The following is a 20,458-nucleotide window of genomic DNA, read 5'->3' as shown; positions in this document are numbered from 1 at the left end:
TCGGTCGAGTAGCTCCTCAATTGGCATTAAGAGTCTGAGTGCACTCCGAAAAATGGCAACAACGCATTGCGGCCATTATCGCCCATCCAAGTGCCGACTTGTGCGCTTAACTGCGGTGATCTCACGGGAACCGGTGTATCCACTGCGGCAAGGCCGTTGCCCCTCAAACGTTGTTAACATTTTACATCTTTATTCTTCATGTCTATACCAAATTATTTCTCAACATAGACACCCTGCCGACAAGGACATTGCTCCCAACGAGTTTGTTCATACCGATACTGTAGAATGTTTGATTTTGATGACTGGGTCACATCCTCATTTCTGCTTCCACCGCTTCATTACTACTAAAGTTAAGCTCTCTGAGGTGGGTGGTGCCAAGTCGGAAATCAACGTAGAATGATCGATGACAGTGAGTCAAAGGCGTGGATTTCTGCATACGCCGCAGCGCTCGTGTGTACTCTGGCATTGTCAAGCTAAAGGAGGGGGGGGGTCTCAATGTGCGGACGAACTCTTCCAATACGAAACTCGTTACAACATGCGGTTCTACACGCTTCAGTCTGAAACTGCGTGACCGCAGCGGCCGCAGGTTCGAATCCTGCCTCGGGCATGGATGTGTGTGATGTCCTTAGGTTAGTTAGGTTTAAGTAGTTCTAAGTTCTAGGGGACTGATGACCACAGATAGTGCTCAGAGCCATCTGAACCAACAACACACTGTTTTTCACGCATCGACATACATTGGTGTCCAAAAGTAAAGCAACAAGCTGAAACTTTGCAAGGTTGCGTTCATTTTGCCAAAAAATACACACCTGGCCATTAAAAATACTACACCACGAAGATGACGTGCTACAGACGCGAAATTCAACCGACAGGAAGAAGCTACTGTGATATGCAAATGATTAGCTTTTCAGAGCGTTCACACAAGGTTGGCGCCGGTGGCGACACCTACAACATGCTGACATGAGGAAAGTTTCCAACCGATTTCTCATACACAAAACAGCAGTTGACCAGCGTTGCCGCGTGAAACGTTGTTGTGATGCATCCTGTAAGGAGGAGAAATGCGTACCATCACGGTTCCGACGTTGATAAAGGTCGGATTGTAGCCTATCGCGATTGCGGTTCATCGTATCACGACATTGATGCTCGCGTTGGTCGAGATCAAATGACTGTTAGCAGAATATGGAATCGGTGGATTTAGGTGGGTAATACCGAACGCCGTGCTGGATCCCAACGGCCTCGTATCACTAGCAGTCGAGATGGCAGTGATCTTATCCGCATGGCTGTAACGCATCGTGCAGCCACGTCTCGAACCCTGACTCAACAGATGGGGACGTCTGAAAGACAACAACCATCTGCACGAACAGTTCGACGACGTTTGCAGCAGCATGGACTATCAGCTCGGAGACTATGGCTGCGGTTACCCTTGACGCTGCATCACAGAATGGAGCGCCTGCGATGGTGTACTCAACGAAGAACCTGGGTGCACGAATGGCAAAACGTCATTTTTTCGGATGAATGCAGGTTCTGTTTACAGCATCATGATGGTCGCATCCGTGTTTGGCGACATCGCGGTGAACGCACATTGGAAGTGTGTATTCGTCATCGCCATACTGGCGTATCACCCGGGGTGATGGTAGGGGGTGCCATTGGTTACACGTCTCGGTCACCTCTTGTTCGCATTGACGGCACTTTGAACAGTGGACGTCACATTTCAGATGTGTTACGACCCGTGGCTCTACCCTTCATTCGATCCCTGCGAAACCCTACATTTCAGCAGGATAATGCACGACAGCATGATGCAGATCCTGTACGGGCCTTTCTGGATACAGAAAATGTTCGATTGCTGCCCTGGCCAGCGCATTCTCCAGATGTCTCAACAACTGAAAACGTCTGGTCAATGGTGGCCGAGCAACTGGCTCGTCACAATACGCCAGTCACTACTCTTGGCCGTCCGGAGTGGCCGTGCGGTTCTGGGCGCTACAGTCAGGAGTCAAGCGACCGCTACAGTCGCAGGTTCGAATCCTGCCTCTTACATGAATGTGTGTGATGTCCTTAGGTTAGTTAGGTTTAATTGGTCTAAGTTCTAGGCGACTGATGACCTCAGAAGTTAAGTCGCATAGTGCTCAGAGCCATTTGAACCATTTTGAATTAGTCTTGATGAACTGTGGTATCGTGTTGAAGCTGCATTGGCAGCTCTACCTGTACATGCCATCCAAGCTCTGTTTGACTCAATGCCCAGGCGTATCAAGGCCGTTAATACGAACGGCCACAGGTGGTTGTTCTGGGTACTGATTTCTCAGGATCTATGCACCCAAATTGCGTGAAAATGTAATCACATGTCAGTGCTGGTATAATATATTTGTCCAATGAATACCCGTTTATCATCTGCATTTCTTCTTGGTGTAGTAATTTTAATGTCCAGTAGTGTATTAACAAACACATATGAAAGAACGAGTGGCAAATGCGACTGTAAATTATTACGGATATTTATTGAGTTTCAGATTCGAACGAATAGCAACTGTGAACAATTGTGTCAGAGAAACTTTCAAGAGAAACTGAAATTCGCTTTACAAATTGCGATCGCGTAGCGCCATGTTACCTGTTTACCGATGCGCTGTAAAACAAGAGCTGGGCGCCTGCCGTGTTGCGCGTGCGCCGTCTGCTACAGTCACGGTAGTGGTGTACAATTGGCGAGCTACGAATTTGGCAATTCGCAACATTTATTTAAGTACCTAGAGAGCGTCGTAGCACCTAATATTCTGACACTGTGTTTATTTCGGTGTATTCCTCCTCCATAAAAAAAAATTCAGTGTAGGTTTCGACATGTTGGCCTGGACTGTTCTCTTGTCGGAGTCTGGAGAAGTGACTAAGAGATACACTTCGGCAGATAAGATGCAACGGGGTGACTGAAAAGGTAGAGAGCTCTGCCTACGGAAGACAAAGACCCCGTACACGCCTGCGATGCGCCGATGCCGCTGAGAGTGTGGTGGGAGGTGTACTCACTCTCCGATGCGCTGGCCGTTCCAGCAGTCGGCCGTGTCGCGGGTCTCGGCGAAGCTCTCGTCGGAGCAGAGCGACTCTGCCAGGTTGGCGTAGAAGCCGCGGCTCTTACTCAGGCTGGTCAGGAACGGCTGCAGCCTGGACGATAGCGTGTCCGTCGCAGGGGCTGAAAACACAGGCCGCCACTCAATTCTATCCGTGCTTCTTTTAAACAAACGACATATTGTCAAATAGACGCTTGCGATCTTACAACTGTTTCGACGGTTTTGTAACGCAGGTGTCACAGCATAAAAACGAGAACATATTCGCAAAGTGTCTAGCAAAAATAAAACAAACATGTGGGACATACACTGAATTACTGTGTAATAAATGGTCACCAAAAACAGTCGTTACATTTGCAAGCACAGTTATCTCAAAGCACACTGTCGAATCTACTAATGTGATCGAACAAAGATGAACATTATAGGCTATCAGTCTCTTTGGCGTATTCTGTGGTTGACTCCAGAGAAGTGATGAAGGAACTAAACTAGAGTTATAAAACTAGGAACCCGCCTCGATTGAGAAGAAAGCACCTAGTGTTAACCTAAGTTTCGGCGTAGATAACTACACCTTCTTCAGAACAATAAAACCCACGACGTCTTTAGCTTACGTCCCCTCAGCCCCCCCCCCCCCCCCCGGCTAACTATTGGCTTTAGGAATAGTTTTTGAGAGTTCCTCCTGTCGTCATAGGTAGCTTCATATATGTTTCTTTCCTAGCATAAGCAACCGTGTGCGGTTATTTTTAGGTTTCATTTCCTATTTAGATCGTCTCTTGTTCTATCAATTCCATTTTTTGATATACGTTAATCCACGGTTGGGAATACATCGGCTATTTAGCCCCGACCCATGTATAAACTTTCTCGTATTAGTATGCGCATGCGCATTCAAGTAACTTCCCTTGTGTTGCGCATGTGCAAAGGTAGCGGGTCGAGCGTGTAAGTGAGCGACCATTTGTAGCTGCAGTTTATGGCGGGTCATCGCCCATCGAACATAGGCCGATGTGTACATATGTACTGTTGGTGTTTTCCTTTTTTCGTTCACAAATGTATAGCTATGGTGTTATTTTAATCATTGACAAAGGTTTTCTTAGGCACTTGTGGGTTTTATTGATCTGAAGACGGTGTAGTTATCTACCCCGAAACCTAGGTTAACACTAGGTGCTTTTTTCGCAATCGAGGCGGGTTTCTAGTTTTTTAATATATTAACCAACGATTGCTGACGCGCTGCAATGTTGAAGGTTCTTAAACTAGAGTTACATAAACTCAAAGCTCTCATATATCTTTGGACGGTCGTTCTACGTTGTAAATACGTAATGTAAACACGTATGCCAGAAAATTTAACAGTGGCAGTAGGGGACTGTTACACATGAAATATAAACTTACCCTTGTACATCACATGTCAGTTGTAAAGCAAACTATGTAACCATCCGTCAGTGTATTATGAAGAGGACCAATGTATATAATACGACCGTTGTATGGAAGAGCCTATGAATGTTTTACTATACAAACATTCAGCACTATAATGTAACAATCAATCGCAAAGCAATTGCCTACATACACACTAGTGAAAATATTAGACTTGGATACAGGACAACTGCATTATATTACCAAGTTTAATATATTTAAGCGATGACTTCGCTTATAGACGTCTGATCATGCCCGAAGTGGAAGCAGCAACAATCTCAAGACTCTTATATATATTTGCTGTCTTTCTCTACAGCTTTTACCCTCTACAGCTCCCTCTAGTACTACGGAAGTTATTTCCTAATGTCTTAACATTAGTCCTACCATCCTGTCCCTTCTCCTTGTCAATGTAAGATATTCCTTTCCTCGCAGATTTTTCGGAAAACCTCCTCATTCCTTGCCTTATCAGTCCACCTAATTTTCAACATTCTTCTATGACACCACATTTCAAATGCTTCGATTCTCTTCTGTTCCGGTTTTCCAAAAGTCCGCGTTGCGTTACTATACAATGCTGTGGTCCAAACGTACATTCTCAGAAATTCATGAGTTATTTTGCTGCTTAGGTACCAGATTTCTTTAACTTCATCTACTTCGTCATCACCAACCCTGATGTTTTATCGTTGTTCTCATTTCTGCTACTCCTCATCTCTTTCGTCTTTTTTCGTTTACTGTCAATCCACGTTCTGATAAGGCAAGGAATGAGGAGGTTTCCCGGAGAATCGGCGAGGAAAGGAATATATGGAAAACACTGACAAGTAGAAGGGACAGGATAGTAGGACATCTGTTAAGGGATTAGGAAATAACGTTCTGTTCATTCGTTCAACATATCCTGTAATTCTTCTTCACTTCCACTGAGGATAACAATGTCTTCAGAGAATCGTATCATTGATATCCTTTCACTTTGAATTTTAATTCCACTCTTGAACCTCTCTTTTATTTCCGCCATTGCTTATTCGATGTATAGGTTGAACAGTAGGGGCGAAAGGCTACATCCCTCTCTTACGCACTTTCTAATCCGAGCACTTGGTTCTTGGTCTTCCACTTTAACTGATCCCTCTTAGTTCTTGTACAAATTATATATTCCCCGTCTTTCCCTACAGCTTGCCCCTATCTTTCTCAGAATTTCGAACATCCTGCACCATTTGACATTGTCTAACGCTATCCCCAGCTCGACAATCCCTCATTGTTCTCTTTTCAGTGCTCATTTCTCTCCTCTGCTGTTAACAGTGGAATTCGCATTGCACTTTCAATGTTACCACCCTTGCTTTTAAACTCACCGAAGGTTTGTTTTGACTTTTCTATATGGTGAGTCAGCCCATCTGATTATCATTTCTTTTTCGATTTCTTCACATGTTTCATGCAGCCATTTCGCTTCAGCTTTCCTGCACTTCCGAGACTTGTATTTCTGAATTTCCCTGCCCATTTTTGTACTTCTCTCTTTCATCGATCAACTGAAGTATTTTTTCTGTTACCTGTGGGTGCTTCGCGGTTACTTTCTTTGACCCTACGTTTTTCTTTCCAATTTCTGTGATTGCCCTTTTTAGTGATGTCTATTCCTCTTCAACTGAACTGTCTATTATGCTGTTCATTATCGTAGTATCTATAGTCTTGGATAACTTCAAACGTATGTCTTCATTCCTTCGCACTTCTGTATCCCGTTTCTTTGCGCATTGATTCTCCTTGACTAGTCTCTTAAACTTCTGGCTACTCTTCACCATTTCTAAGTTGTGATCTGGGTTTATACCTACTCCTGGGTACGCCTTACAATCCAGTATCTGATTTCGCAATGTAATGTAACTGGAATCCTCCCATATCTGCCAGCCTTTTACAAGTATAGCTCCCGCCTCTTGTGATTCTTGAACAGAGTAATCGCTGTTACCGTCTGAGATTTATCGCGGAACTATACTAGACTTTTTCCTCTCTCTTTACTAATACCAAGTCCATAACGTCCTGTAACCCTTTCTTGTACTGCTTCTCCTACAATCGCACTACAGTCCCCAATGACTATTAGATTTCGATCTCCCTTTACGTACTGAATTACCCGATAAATATCCTCATATACTTTCTCTCTTTCTTCATCTTTGGCTTGCGACGGCGGCATGTATACATGAACTCTGAGTTATTCACAGTAACTCATTCTCTGTCCGATGTTGCTGTTCATAACGAATTATACTCCCGTAATATCATTTTATGCTGCTGTTGATGTCTATACTCATATGATCAGGAACTTTGTCCTGTTTCCACTGCACTTCACTGACACCCGCTCTATCTAGCTTGAGTCTTCCATTTCCCTTTTCAGATTTTCTAGCTCCCCTACCATGTTCAAATTTCAGACTTGTAAACATTATCCTTTCGTTGATTATTCAGTCTTTTTTTCATGGTAACCACCCCAATGGCAGTCCCCTCACGGATATCCGAATGAGAGTCTATCACGGGATCTTTTGCCAAAGGAGAGGTCATCATGACAATTTGCTTTATTTACTTTATACATTACACAAAAGCATATAAGGAAGAAATGTGTCATTGTTACAAATTATAACCATTACACACTACAGAGAGGTTCGGAAGTTGCCGTTGCACACTATAGTAAGCTCTGGTGATAAGGAATTTAATGCCACGACCTCTCCTCCTCGTCGGTCGAATACTGCTAGTGAGAATTTGTTCCACCATCAGGATTCGAGTAGCTACCGCCTAGTAGTAGCCCTGCGTGTGAGAGTGCCTCGGCAACCTCGACAATGGAAGGAGAGCCGACGCGACAATCAGGTGTAGGCGGAGGCTGCGTGCTCACCGTGGGCCGCGCCCTGCTCCCGCTGCGGCGCGTCTCCGCCCCCGCCGCCCCCGCTGCCAGCGGTCGCCTCCTCCACGCTGCTGCCACCACCGCCACCCACCTGGGGCTCCTCTGGGACAGCCGCCCACCGGTACGGCCCACACGACAGCTTCACCTGCACAAGTGTACGCCACACACAAAAAATGTTACACTGCTGCAAAAAGCGCTCTGACAGGCACCCGCTGCACTGTACCGCCGTCATCATCATTAAAAGTGCAGAAGAAATGATCGAACGGATAGTTGGAAAGGGTAAACTGAGGACGTCGAGAGCAAGAAAGTTCCTGCTGACGTGACAGAAGAACAACTCAACACAACTAAAGCTGTCGGCACACGGACCGTGCTGTCGAACGTTAACGTTGAGCGTGCCACGTTGAACGTGCTGCTGAATACTCGGTAACGATGCGACTTGTGCATACGGTACGTGGATCCCAACGTGGTATACGCGATCGCAACGCACTCCTGCGGCAGTTGAGGGGTGTTTCTACTTCGTAAATCACACTGTTTACTCAACGGGCGCGCGTAAAATTCCCACGTTAGCTCTATTAAAACGCACATTTCCTCCATCGTCCACAAAAAGGAAAGTACCATGTCCAATCAATAAGGATACAGGCTTATAAAAGTTCCATTACAAACAGTGCGGTACAAATTTGGGTTACTTCTCCGCATAAGATAAAGATTATTTCATCATTCCCACATTTTAGTAAAACCCCAAGGTCAGTCTTACTTGATCACTGTTCCTACCCAGTAGCAGAATCTTTGCAACATGTGAAAAAGGAGCAAAATATCTTTATACAAATAGCGCAAGCTGTCCTGTAAATTAAGCCAATCACACAAAGGCACCCCTCAAAGAAGGTGACCTTATATTTACATAACATCAAATATTATAGCATATACTTATATAAAACTAATAATAAAGTATCAGAACCTAATAAAACGCGAATGTTAGGGAAAAAAATTTGGTAATGTATGGACGCGAAACACCGCCCCAATTAAAAATTCATGAATGGACAGCGACACTACTCGTAACGCTAAACCAACATCAAACTCTTGATATCTAATCATATTATGTTAACCATTGCTAAAAACGTAAATAGTACATAAGTATGTTATTAATTGCAATTTAATCATAACAAATTATACCAAGAACAATGCGTTTTGGATGGATCTTCAGTGTGTCGCTGCCTTCAAATAGCCTACTCTCATAATACGCAAGTTACAATAATTCTTTTGCCACGAGTATGATGTTTTTCATTGTTTTATTGGAATAAATCAGAGTTGACAACGGGTTTTCCAGTGATTCTCAATTTGCTGGTGCTCAGAATCGGCATATATACGTATAAGCTTGAAATGAATGCCAATATGGCGCCTCACAACTCTGTACTGAAGGGAGACAGCGTGCGTGTGACGTAGGCGGCGTTGTGTTATCTCATTGATCAACGCTCAGACGCAAGCTCAGAATATCTGACATGCCAGATATTATTCTGCACGTTCGGAAAGACTCCCGAACGTGATTTTAACGCTAAACGTCAGAAAGTCAGCACGCTCAATGTTCGGATGCACGGTCCGTGTGCCGACAGCTTAACTGTGACGAGAGTCCTAGGCTCCTGCAGGCAGGGTACGCTGCAGCTCTTGCGCCTGCCAGTAGTCATGCAAAAACAGAGAGCCGTCAATACTTTGCCTGTCTGCAGGCGCCTTGGACTCTGCCACACTTTGTCTCTGTACAGGTACGTTTCTAAAGAGCTCAACATAGTTCGGAGAATAGCAGCGAGGGCGTTGCTAAGTGGTCTTAGATGTGTCAGTGTCACAGCTCCCCGTAATCACGCCACAGGACGACGTGAAACAGGTGGGCTACATAGCATTAACACTCTGTGCTGCTGTGGATCACTATACACCACAGCAAAAACTGCACTCCAAAGGGGTGCTATAATGTTCACTGGGATTGTCCTCAGAAAAGGGCTGAATCACCCGGGGGTTTCAACAATGTCAAAGGTTGCAAGAACGTTCTCCTGTTGCTTGTCATACTGCCAACTGTTGATTTTGACTGAAATCTGTGGGAATAAACGCCCCAAGGAAAGGGGTGATTTCACTGTCGCCCTCTGTACCACCCCCGAGATCTTTTCGTGTAGATTCTGAGCGGTAGCGTGTCTGAAACGGTTTCGTGGACACTCAAAAGAAAACTGCATGATTTCAACGCTGGGCGTCACGTTGCTCACGTCAATCGTTAGGCGTCAAAAGAAAGGCTGGAATATGGGTAAGAGGGGATGTGACGACCCTCTCATCGTGTGACACGTATACGGTGACATTGGGAAGAACTGTGGTGAAATTTTGTGCCAATGTGGCATCAGCGACCTAACATAAACATCTGAGCTCCGGACTTTTACTCCGCACATGTCAATACCTCGTTACCTGAAGCGTCCCAGAGCCCGAGGGTGACGTCGCAGAGTCTCAAGCTTTTACACAATTACAGAGGAAGGTTGTAGGCATGTTTGAGTCAAATTTCAAACTTCTACGTAGCAATCGGAGAGAATAACGGCGTTTGAAAAATGTGGTCCTTTAATACTGTTGCACAGTGAATATTACTAACAGCTAACAGGAGTCGCGATCACAGTGGTGCCTAACAGCTTCCAGGCGTAACAAAAATTTGTTTTTCAGTAGTTCATACAACCACTGAGCGAATTTAAAAATTTAAAATATTGCCATAATCTTCTCGCAGAGAACTGTCCCTTACGTTAAAGGTTCACAACATTAAGACAAGTAGTATAATTAGAAATTCTGCATACGTAACCCACGAAGTGAGAATCACTCACAAAAAGAGGTTCCCAGCAGTGATATAGACATTTTGAAATCATCTATATAATGACACAAGTTAAGGTCCCAGGTTTGATACCCTATTGCCAGCTGGACGGGGTCGCCAAGCGGCTATAGGTGCTACAGTCTGGAACCGCGCGACCGCTACGGTCGCAGTTTCAAATCCTGCCTCGGGCGTGGATGTGTGTGATGGCCTTAGGTTAGCTAGGTTTAAGTAGTTCTAAGTTCTAGGGGACTGATGACTTTAGCAGTTAAGTCCCATAGTGCTCAGAGCCATTTGGACCCTACTGCCATTCACCCTGGTGGACCATCATTTGCCAGTAATCGACGAAAAAAAAAAAAATTCGGAATTTCGCGTGATGCTCTTCAACTTTAAGAAAAGGACTTTTAACAGACTGTTTATACAGCGTGACGGTTATACTACAGGCCTCACGTGCAAGAGGTCGTCGGTTCGGATTTTGTCAGTTGCTTTAAATTTTTTATGTTTAAATCTCTATCGAAATTACTTCCATCATCATTTTTATTCGGTTAATTAGATTAAATGCAATTTTTATCCTATTTGTTTGTCACATTTTAATCAACATATTAACTTTTTCAAATTGCTCTCAGTTTTTTCTTCCTCTCTTTTTCCACTTGAGGTCTTTATGCATGTGAATTTATTAGTATTTATCTATCACAGTATTTAAACATCTGAAACTGCCCATTTATCGCTTAAAAAAACAAAAGGTGAAATAATCTATTTAACGCTGACTGCGCAATTGTGTCAAAAATGTATTATTGTTACAATATGTACATTATTTTGGATGGTTAAGATCATGAAAAAACTTTTAAAACAGGGATTATTACTCCATTATGGACAATGCAGATTTAAGCGAAAGAATGGATTATAAATAACAAAATGAGGAATGGAAATAATGAATGCAGTAACATGGACAAACATTTAGGATGATACAACGGAAAAATACATAAAAAGTTATTAAAATCATATGGACAAAGATTCCAAGTGGAAAAAGAATGATAGGACGAAAAAATGAGACCAATTTGAAAAAGTTAATACGTTGATTAAAATCATGTGACGAAGAAATAGAAACAAAAAAATTAACTCAAGTCACTGAATAAAAATAACAATCAAAGTAATTTCGTAAACATTTAAAAATAGAAAATTTCAAACAATCTGATCAGTTTCGAACAAACAACCCCTTGCACAGGGGGCCTGTACCTTAATCGTGACACTGCTTAACCTGTCTGTTAAACGCCCCTTTTTTAAAGCTGAAGAGCATCAAGCGAAATTCCGACTTTTTTTTTGTCGGTTATTCGCAAACAAGAGCCCAAATAGAGTGAATGGCTGCAGGGTGTGAAACGTGGGACCTCTCTTGGATCAATAAGGCGCTACGCATAATAAAATTCCTTCGGAATTTCTCAGTTCATTGAGAGAAATGGCAATCGGACAAATACTCGTTGAAGTGCAAAATCTATCAGACTGGCGACATACTATCGGACTTTCGGAAAACACTCCACACAATCCCGAAAGACAACAATGACCGCCGAATGCCAGCTGGCATGTAAAGTGTTCAATTCCTTCGTGTGTTACTTCTTCGGATGTTACGTAGTTACTTTCGCCGCGCATCCCAATGATTTGAGCAGCTGGCCGCGGTGGACGTGCGGTTCTAGGCGCTTCAGTCCGGAACCGCGCGACTGCTACGGTCGCAGGTTCGAATCCTGCCTCGGGCATGGATGTGTGTGATGTCCTTAGGTTAGTTAGGCTGAAGTAGTTGTAAGTTGTAGGGGACTGATGACCTCAGATGTTAAGTCCCATAGTGTTCAGAGCCATTTGAACCACGCGCATGCACACGCCGCAACTGTCGTTTGGAATCGTTAACAATGCAATTCGCGACCGTGGCTCGACATGCGCGAACCGCCATCGTTCGTGGATCGGACTATGGCTACCTGATTACGTTATGGTGTCCCGCTATCTAAAGCATAACGCATCTGCGAGGACAAACTGTTAACGTATCCGTATGGGAGTTTATTCACTCGCAGACTGCACTGTTGGAATCTTAAACTGCATGCACCACAATACAGTCCTCAATTATTTATAACTTCGCCGTTTTGACTGCTCTATTAATTATATTTGGAGCTGACCGACATAATATTGACTATTGAATAATAAATATTTTTCTGACGATGTTTAACAGATTTCAATGAAAAATATCAACCGGGAACGCCACAGATGCCAGGGATTTTTCCTCGGTGGGAGGAATGGAACAGAGTGCACTGCGCCTCTTGATACCAGCTGTGGAGCTCCTTGAAAGGGAAGTGGCGGCTCCAAGGTCTGCAAAGCCAAGCACAGCCAAAATAACTGTGTCCTGAATACACGCCACTCGAAACCACATCCGAATGACGTCATTGGCAGAAGTTGACACGGCAGCCGCTCAGTCTCTATTGGCCATTGTAAGACCAGCATGGAGGAGCTGCCAGCAAACTGCGGATTGAGGTGTACATAGGGGCCAGAAGAACAATCGATACTACTTCGTATGAAGTACTTTTATCTCGATACCGATACATTTATACTCGACTCTCTTGAGATGCTAATTTTGCTCTTTCTTCTTCTGTAGTGGTCAATCCAAGGCTTGGTATGCAACAGCTACAGCGTCTTTCAGCTTTTCTCTTCATTTCTTTATAGGTGTTACATCCCACATCTTTCACGATTTGATCCGTGTACCTCAGCCGTGGTCTTTTACCCTCGACATATCCCTCTATGATTGTGTTCAGGAGTCCTTTATGTCTTAACAGATGGCCTGTAAATTGCACTCTTCCTTTAACAATGAAACTCCAGAAGCTCCTCTTCTCACCTGCTCTTTCCAGAACCACTTCGTTTGTGACCTTGTCGATACATTTTATTTTGAGCATGCGTCTATAGCACCGCATTTCAAAAGAATTTAGCTTCTGGTCTTGCTCTGTCCCCAGAGTCCATGTTTCACACCCATAGCATGCCACACTCCACACATATGATTTCAAAAATCTTTTCCTGATTTCAAGACTGATGCTGGGTGTTGTGTGATGTCCTTAGGTTACTTAGGTTTAGGTAGTTCTAAGTTCTAGGGGACTGATGACCATAGATGTTAAGTCCCATAGTGCACAGAGCCATTTTGAACCAAGGCTGATGCTCTTAGATGTTAAGATGTTTTCCTTATTGTTAAAAGCAGCCTTTGCTTGAGCAATTCTACTACTCACTTCTGCCTTGCTCCTTCCATCCCTGGTAATATTACTGCCAGATAAGTAAATTTGTTCAAGCAGTTCATTGCCTACATGAACTTGGACTTTCATTTGATCTTTTTTGTCGCATGTCATTACTTTTGTTTTTGCTTTATTAATTCTCATATTATATTTTTCCCCCATAACTTTATCCATTCTATTCAGTAGGACTATAAAAACTGGTTCAAATGGCTCTGAGCACTATGGGACTTAACATCTATGGTCATCAGTCCCCTAGGACTTCGAACTACTTAAACCTAACTAACCTAAGGACATCACACACATCCATGCCCGAGACATGATTCGAACCTGGGACCGTAGCGGTCACGCGGTTCCAGACTGAAGCGCCTAGAACCGCTCGGCCACCAGAGACCGGCCAGTAGGACTATAGATCTTCTTCACTTTCAGCTAGGACAGTTATATCATCGGCATATCTTATCATATCTATTCGTTGGCCATGAATTACTACACCTGTCTGTGAATTTTCCCTTACTTCTTTCAGCGCCTCTTCAATGTATAGGTTAAAGATAACAGGGGATAGTGCGCAACCTTCTCGGACACCTTCCGGTATCTGCACCTCTTCTTGTTTTGTCCGTTCACGGATAACTGCTGTCTCGTTTTTGTCCAGGTTCCATATCATTTTTCTGCCTTTATAGTCTATTCCTACTTTTTTGAGTACCTCAAACATCTTATCCCATTTAACATTATCAATGGCACTGGTAGATACAGTTGTTCGGTATCCTCCCTCCCTCCTGATGGATGTCGTGCCAAATGCTGTCCGACTGGCGCATTAGTCGTCAAAATAATGGTTGGAGGGACCCGCCGTCGATTCCCAACACATCCCCAATTGGGGAGAGATCTGGCGACCTTGACGGGCAAGGTAGGCAAGCACAAAGACAGGCAGTAGAAAATCTCGCCGTGTCCGAGCGGGAATTATCTTGCGTAAATGAAGCCCTGGTTTGCTTGCCACGAGGGACACAAAACGGGGCGTAGCATATCGTCGGAAAACAACCAATGGGGTCCTATGAAAAGAAATGGTACCCAAAATCATCATTCACGGTTGTCGGTCCATATTGCGAACGACAGTCATTTTGGTATCCCATGCTGTCCAGGGCTTCTCGACACACGTCGTAGGCCTAGAATCTTATTGAATGGAGAAGAACTGTCTTCAGTGATGAGACCCACATGGAACTGAGCCTCGATGACCAGCGATGACGTGTCTGAGGTCGCCCCAGACAGCAGTGGGATACCAACCTGACTCGCCTACAAATGCGGTCCTACAGCCAGGTGTGATGGTCTGGGTGCCTCTCCATTTCACAACAGCGGCCCTTCGATTGTACATCCGTAGCAGCCTTAAGGCACGGTAAGTCGACTATATTCTACGCCCCGTTTTGCTGCCCTTTATTGCCAGCCATTCTGGGCTTATATTTCAACAAGTTACAGCCCGCTGGCACGCGGTGGGAGTTTCTACTGCTTGTCTTCGTGTTCGCCAAACCTCTCCATGGCTAGCAATGTTGTCAGATCCGTCCACAATGGACAACGTTTGCTTTCTTAAGGGCAGGGCTCTCCAAACAACTTGCGATAATGATGCTCTAATGGGCCGACTGGACAGATTTTGGCACCATTCCCTCAGGAAGACATTTGACAATGGCTGGTTCAAATGGCTCTGAGCACTATGGGACTTAACATCTGAGGTCATCAGTCCACTAGAACTTAGAACTACTTAAACCTAACTAACCTAAGGACAGCACACACATCCATGCCCGAGGCAGGACTCGAACCTGCGACCGTAGTGGTCGCGCGGTTCCAGACTGACGAGCCTAGAACCGCTCGGTCACACTGGCCGGCGACATTTGGCAACCAACGAATGCCAAGTCGTATACCTGCTTGCATAAAGGCCAGAGGTGGAACAACACGTTATTGACATGCATAATTTGTGAACTGAATAAATCACCCAAGCCGGCGGGGGTGGCTGAGCGGTTCTAGACGCTGCAGTCTGGAACCGCGCGATTCCTACGGTCGTAGTTTCGAATCCTGCCTCGGGCATGGATGTGTGTGATGTCCTTAGGTTTGTTAGGTTTAAGTAGGTGTGTGATGTCCTTAGGTTTGTTAGGTTTAAGTAGTTCTAAGTTCTAGGGGACTGAAGACCTTAGATGTTAAGTCCCATAGTGCTCAGGGCCATTTGAACCATTCGAAATCACCCAAGTTTTTTGAAATTTTAGTCATTTGCTTTTCTATACATGTACATCGTAACAACCGATTTCCGTCACATTCTTGTGATTCCTTTGCAGTGTGTCTTTTTTTTGTGTATTACTTACCCAAAATTTGGACGGACCGATACGGTTCCAACATTTCCAACAGTTGAACGCCGGCCGGAGTGGCCAATCGGTGTCTGGAACAGCGCGACCGCTACGGTCGTAGGTTCGAATCCTTCCTCGGGCATCGATGTGTGTGATGTCCTTAGGTTAGTTAGGTGTAAGTAGTTCTAAGTTCTAGGGGACTGACGAACTCAGACGTTAATTCCCATAGTGCTCAGAGCCGTTTGAACCATTTGAACAGGTGAACGATCCGAGTGTGTGCGATTTTAAACATTTGCGGTGCCTCGTCAACCCTGGCAACGTTTCTTCGCACTTCGCTCGCCTGCAGTCTCCTTGTTATCACGATTCCACTTGTTCGTTTTTGTACTGCTGTTTAGAACAGTTATAACTGCAAGAATTATTGAATCTGCAGGTAGAATAGGGGAAAATTTTTATATGTACTCTAATCTCTTTACATTAGACAAGTATCGATAGCTTGACGAGTATGATATTTTCCTTGCAATATTATTCATGCATTGGACAACATGTTCCCAGATGGACACCTATATACTGGGTGTACATAAAGTCCGCGGACACTTTCAATTATTTATTGCACAAGAACTAAACATTGTCAGATGTCATACATATTGCATTTAGAAGAGAAACTCTTAAAGTTTTTTTTTTCTCCAAACATTCGATATGCGAACCATGAGTGAACCGACAGGCGTCAATGCGGAAGTTCTTGCCATACCCGTCCGAGCATGGCATTGTCGACTGTGGCAGTCGCTTCCCGTTTTCTCTCCCAGAGCTCTGCTACATCACGTGGTAGAGGCGGTACATACACCAGATCTTTGTGTACCCACAGAAAAAAGTCACACGGAGTGAGATCTGGTGATCGGTAAGACCATTTCATGAAACGGCTGTCCCCTTCTGGAGCTCCGCCGATCGATCGATGCGGCAGCTCCGTGTCCAGGTACCCACGAACTTCACGATGATTATGGGGTGGAGCCCCATCCTGCTGAAAGACGGAGACTCGGAGTGCATTTGAGGCATCAGCCATTGCTGCAACATGTCCAAGTAGAAATATCCAGTGACAGTGCTCTCGGCGTAGGAGAATGGCCCGTACAGTTTTCGACGTGACAAGACACAAGAAAAAATGTATCTTTGGGGAATCACGCTCAAATTCAGTGCATTCGTGTGGATGCTTGGTACCCCAGATTCGACAATTATGCCTGCTCACTTTACCATTAGTGTGAAAACTGGCTTCGTCGCTAAAAATGAAGCGATCAACAATGCCCTCCCCATCCAATTGTTGCAACTGCGAATCTCAAAACGCTTGTCTTTGTCGTCGTCACTGAGCTTCTGCACTAGGTCTAATTTGAATGGTTTCATAGACAGCTTCTGTCGCAGAACTTTCTACACTGTCATTGGAGCCATTTCTAGTTCACGAGATGCACGACGCACCGATTTCTTTCGACTCATGAATGTCTCTCGTACGCCCTTCACTCATACTGGGACGTCCGGTTCTCTTTGCCGGGCTCAAGCCATTGGTAAATGGCCTTCCTTGTTGGTGGCTTCTTACCGTACTGGGGTTTTAAACATCCATTGAACAGCTGTAGCACACTTCTTGTTGTACAACTCCAACACACCGAGCTCACTTCACACCTGAACTCGTCAAGTTTGCGACTAGCGATGACTATCGGAAAAAAAAAGTATGATATCTGTACAATGTTTGGTTCTTGTGCAAAATAATTGAAAGTGTTTCCGGACTTTATGTTCACCCTGTATTTAAGTATTTTTTCAGCGCACACAGTCTGCTACCGCGCGACGTTGGAAGTGATCTCACTACCGCTGTAACCAAAGCAGGCGGACGGAGGAATCGCCGTGCTATTTTGATACTCCCCTATTAACATCCGATGTCTCGCCGACTGCGAGTAATCTGGTCCCGACGTTCCAATTGTACTCCCGACAGAAGCCGATAAAACTCATTTCCCTCTCGGCACTCCTTAAAGTGCCTGCTACAGATTTCAGAGTAGGCTCCACTGAGCCGGCACAGATGAGCTCCATTACCCGTCTAGCGGCTGCTTCCAGCTTCCGCGTCTGCGAAAATGCCGACAGGCCGGCGAGACACGAGAATTCCGCCGCCCCCTCAAAAGATAAGCCCCTAACGAGCGCCGGCTGGGATGGCTTTTCATTTCGTACAGTACGGACGGGTGGAATCAAAATAAATAAACAGATGAAGGAACAAGTTCTTACATCGCTGTGCTGTTACAGACGAAAATTAGAAGACGCTCCATGAATTTCCAGCAAACTAGGTGTTGACACCGACCATTAGCTTCCGGGACTCCAGCACGACACAATCCCCTGAAGTCAGGAAAAAAGTTACCAGCGGAAAAATGCTCCTATCGATGCACGAAAAGGCATACTCCTTTTTAAAAATCTCTGGCTGTAAAGTGGCGTACCAGTTGCCTCATTTTATCTTCCTCAGCACCTTTAAGAGCTTTTCCTCAAAAATTTTGACATGCGAACGCATTCGTTCTTTTTAACAAGCAACTCACCTCTCCCTCCTACAAGCTCCCATAAATGTAATCCATCCGTTCCCACTTGCCCATTCTCACTCACTCATTCAGCCCAACTAAATGTCATATCTCTTTCCGTCTCTCTGTCACAGTATCCTGTCTCACAGCCACAGTCTCCTTCGTTCTATCCTACTAATAATGCCCCCTCTCTTGCTTTCTCTTACTGCTAATATCTCATTACTTCCTTCCCACTGCTGCTGTCTCTTCTCAGAGCAGCACTCTCTCTCTTCCTCGTTGTCACTGCCTTATAGACTCTGTCTACCATTATCACTGACTCTCATCCACACTCAGTTTTTCCGTCTCTTTATTCCTCTCTTACTGGCACAGTCTCCTTCACTCTTTTCCCTGTTCTATCATTGTCAACTACGTTCCACTGCCACTGTGTCCCTGTCTTTCTCTCACACTACCATTGTCTCCTCCACTCTTAATACGAGGGTTGGAGCTTAAATAGTGGCCACTATTTAATTACAACCGAGACAAGAGTTACATGTTTGCACCTGTTACTGTCCATCAAAGTAGTCACCAGCGTTGTGTAGAACCCCCAGCAATGTGGAAGGTGTAGTATACCGTTAGCAGAGCCTGTTCTGTTGATGATGGCAGTGGAGCGGTCTATTGCCTGTCGAATCTCTGGAACAGTTCTGAGCGCGAATGCCATGAAGCCGAAACTGAAGCGCCAATCCTACGAATGGCGTCATTATGAAAGTAGAAAGTGCGTCAGAGCCCCAGTATGGTTAAAGTTATGGTTATTCTCGTGTAGGATTGTGATGGTATTATCCTAACGTATTACGTTCCTCCACGGCAGACTGTCAATGCACAGTATTAATGTTCGTTTTTGGAGCATCACCTGCGCGGGCGCATACAGCGCAAGCTGTGGCTGCTCTGTTCGGTCGATGGGACTGGGAAGTACTGTACCCCACTATACTCCCCGGACTTAAGTCTTTGTGACTTCGATTTGATTCCAAAGATGAAGGAACCACTTTGTGGCATTCGCTTCAGAACTGTTCCAGAGATTCCACAGACAGTACACCGCTCCATTCGCACCATCAACAGAACGGGCGCTGCTTCAGTGATCCGTTTTTTGCGGCCGAAAGACGGCGTAACAGGGGCCGTGGCACAACGGAGTGTCTACGAATGGATTGAAAAATTCCGAAATTGTGGCACTAGTGTTAGGCACGATGAAGGAGCCGGACGACACAAATGAAGAAACCACTGAGCGTTCCCGTGAAATGATTCTCTTAGACAGACGATTGACTATTGACGAAGTGGCACATCGTCTGCAAATCAGTCACGGTTCTATCTACGAGATCATCCACAACAGATTTTGGTTTCATAAAGTTTGAGGAAGATAGGTCCCAAAACAACTCACACAGTTGCATAAACAAATGCGCTTGGACATCAGCAAAAAAATATTTGGATCGCTATGGTAACGAAGGGAACAACTTCTTAGACAGGATCATTACTGGTGACGCAGTATGGATCCATCATTACGAGCCAGAGAGTAAACGGCAGGGCATGGAATGGAAACATCCAAATTCGCCGTTGCAAGAAAAAGTTCAAGACCCAACCGTCCGGAGGAAATGTGATGCTTATGGTTTTTTGGGACGCACAAGGTCCAGTACTGGAACAGTATGGGGAAAGAGGCACAACAGTAAACAGAGTACGTTACAGTGAGATGCTCACTGCCAGGCTAAAGCCTGCAATTCGAAGCACACGCCGAGGATTGCTGTCAAAAGTCGTTGTGTTGTTGCACGACGGTGCCCGCCCGCATACTGCTGCCCACGCTGCTGAAACGCTCCAGAAACTCAAATTTGAAGCACTGGATCACCCTCCATGTAGTCCCGATCTTGTCCCTTCTGATTATCAATTGTTTGGTCCACTCAAACAGGCACTAAGGGGCCGTCGATTTGCCTCGGACGAAGCAGTGAAAGAAGCGGTGGATTCCTGGCTCGCAGCTCAACCGAGAACGTTCTTTTATGAGGGCGTCAGGAAGCTTGGCCCAAGCGCGTTGAAACGCAACGAGACTATGTCGAAAAATGATGTTCTTGTAAGTTTGCTTTTTGATTATAATAAAATTTTATAACTGCTTTGAGGATAATAATTGACTTACCCTCGTACATCGGTCGGTGGAGATGAAGTAAGTCAACGTCATCGATGGACAATGTTTTAGGGCATGATAGAAGCAGCATGTAATCT

General features: G+C 44.9%; 1 protein-coding gene across 1 annotated transcript in view; it reads right to left on the bottom strand.

Annotated features, from left to right (window-relative positions):
• Nucleotides 1–20,458, bottom strand: part of LOC126336752 (division abnormally delayed protein-like) — a 504,185-nt gene that overhangs the window by 66,671 nt on the left and 417,056 nt on the right. Inside the window, exons 5-6 of the mRNA XM_050000755.1 lie at nt 7,288–7,441; nt 3,001–3,163 (exon numbers count right to left, since the gene is read on the bottom strand). Of these exons, the coding sequence (XP_049856712.1) occupies nt 3,001–3,163; nt 7,288–7,441 (317 nt within the window). The remainder of the gene's footprint in view (nt 1–3,000; nt 3,164–7,287; nt 7,442–20,458) is intronic.

Source organism: Schistocerca gregaria, chromosome 2 (assembly GCF_023897955.1).
Source record: "Schistocerca gregaria isolate iqSchGreg1 chromosome 2, iqSchGreg1.2, whole genome shotgun sequence".
NCBI classification, from domain to species: Eukaryota; Metazoa; Arthropoda; class Insecta; order Orthoptera; family Acrididae; genus Schistocerca; species Schistocerca gregaria.
Note: the sequence above shows the minus strand (reverse complement) of the source record. Positions and strands in the feature narration are given on the sequence as shown.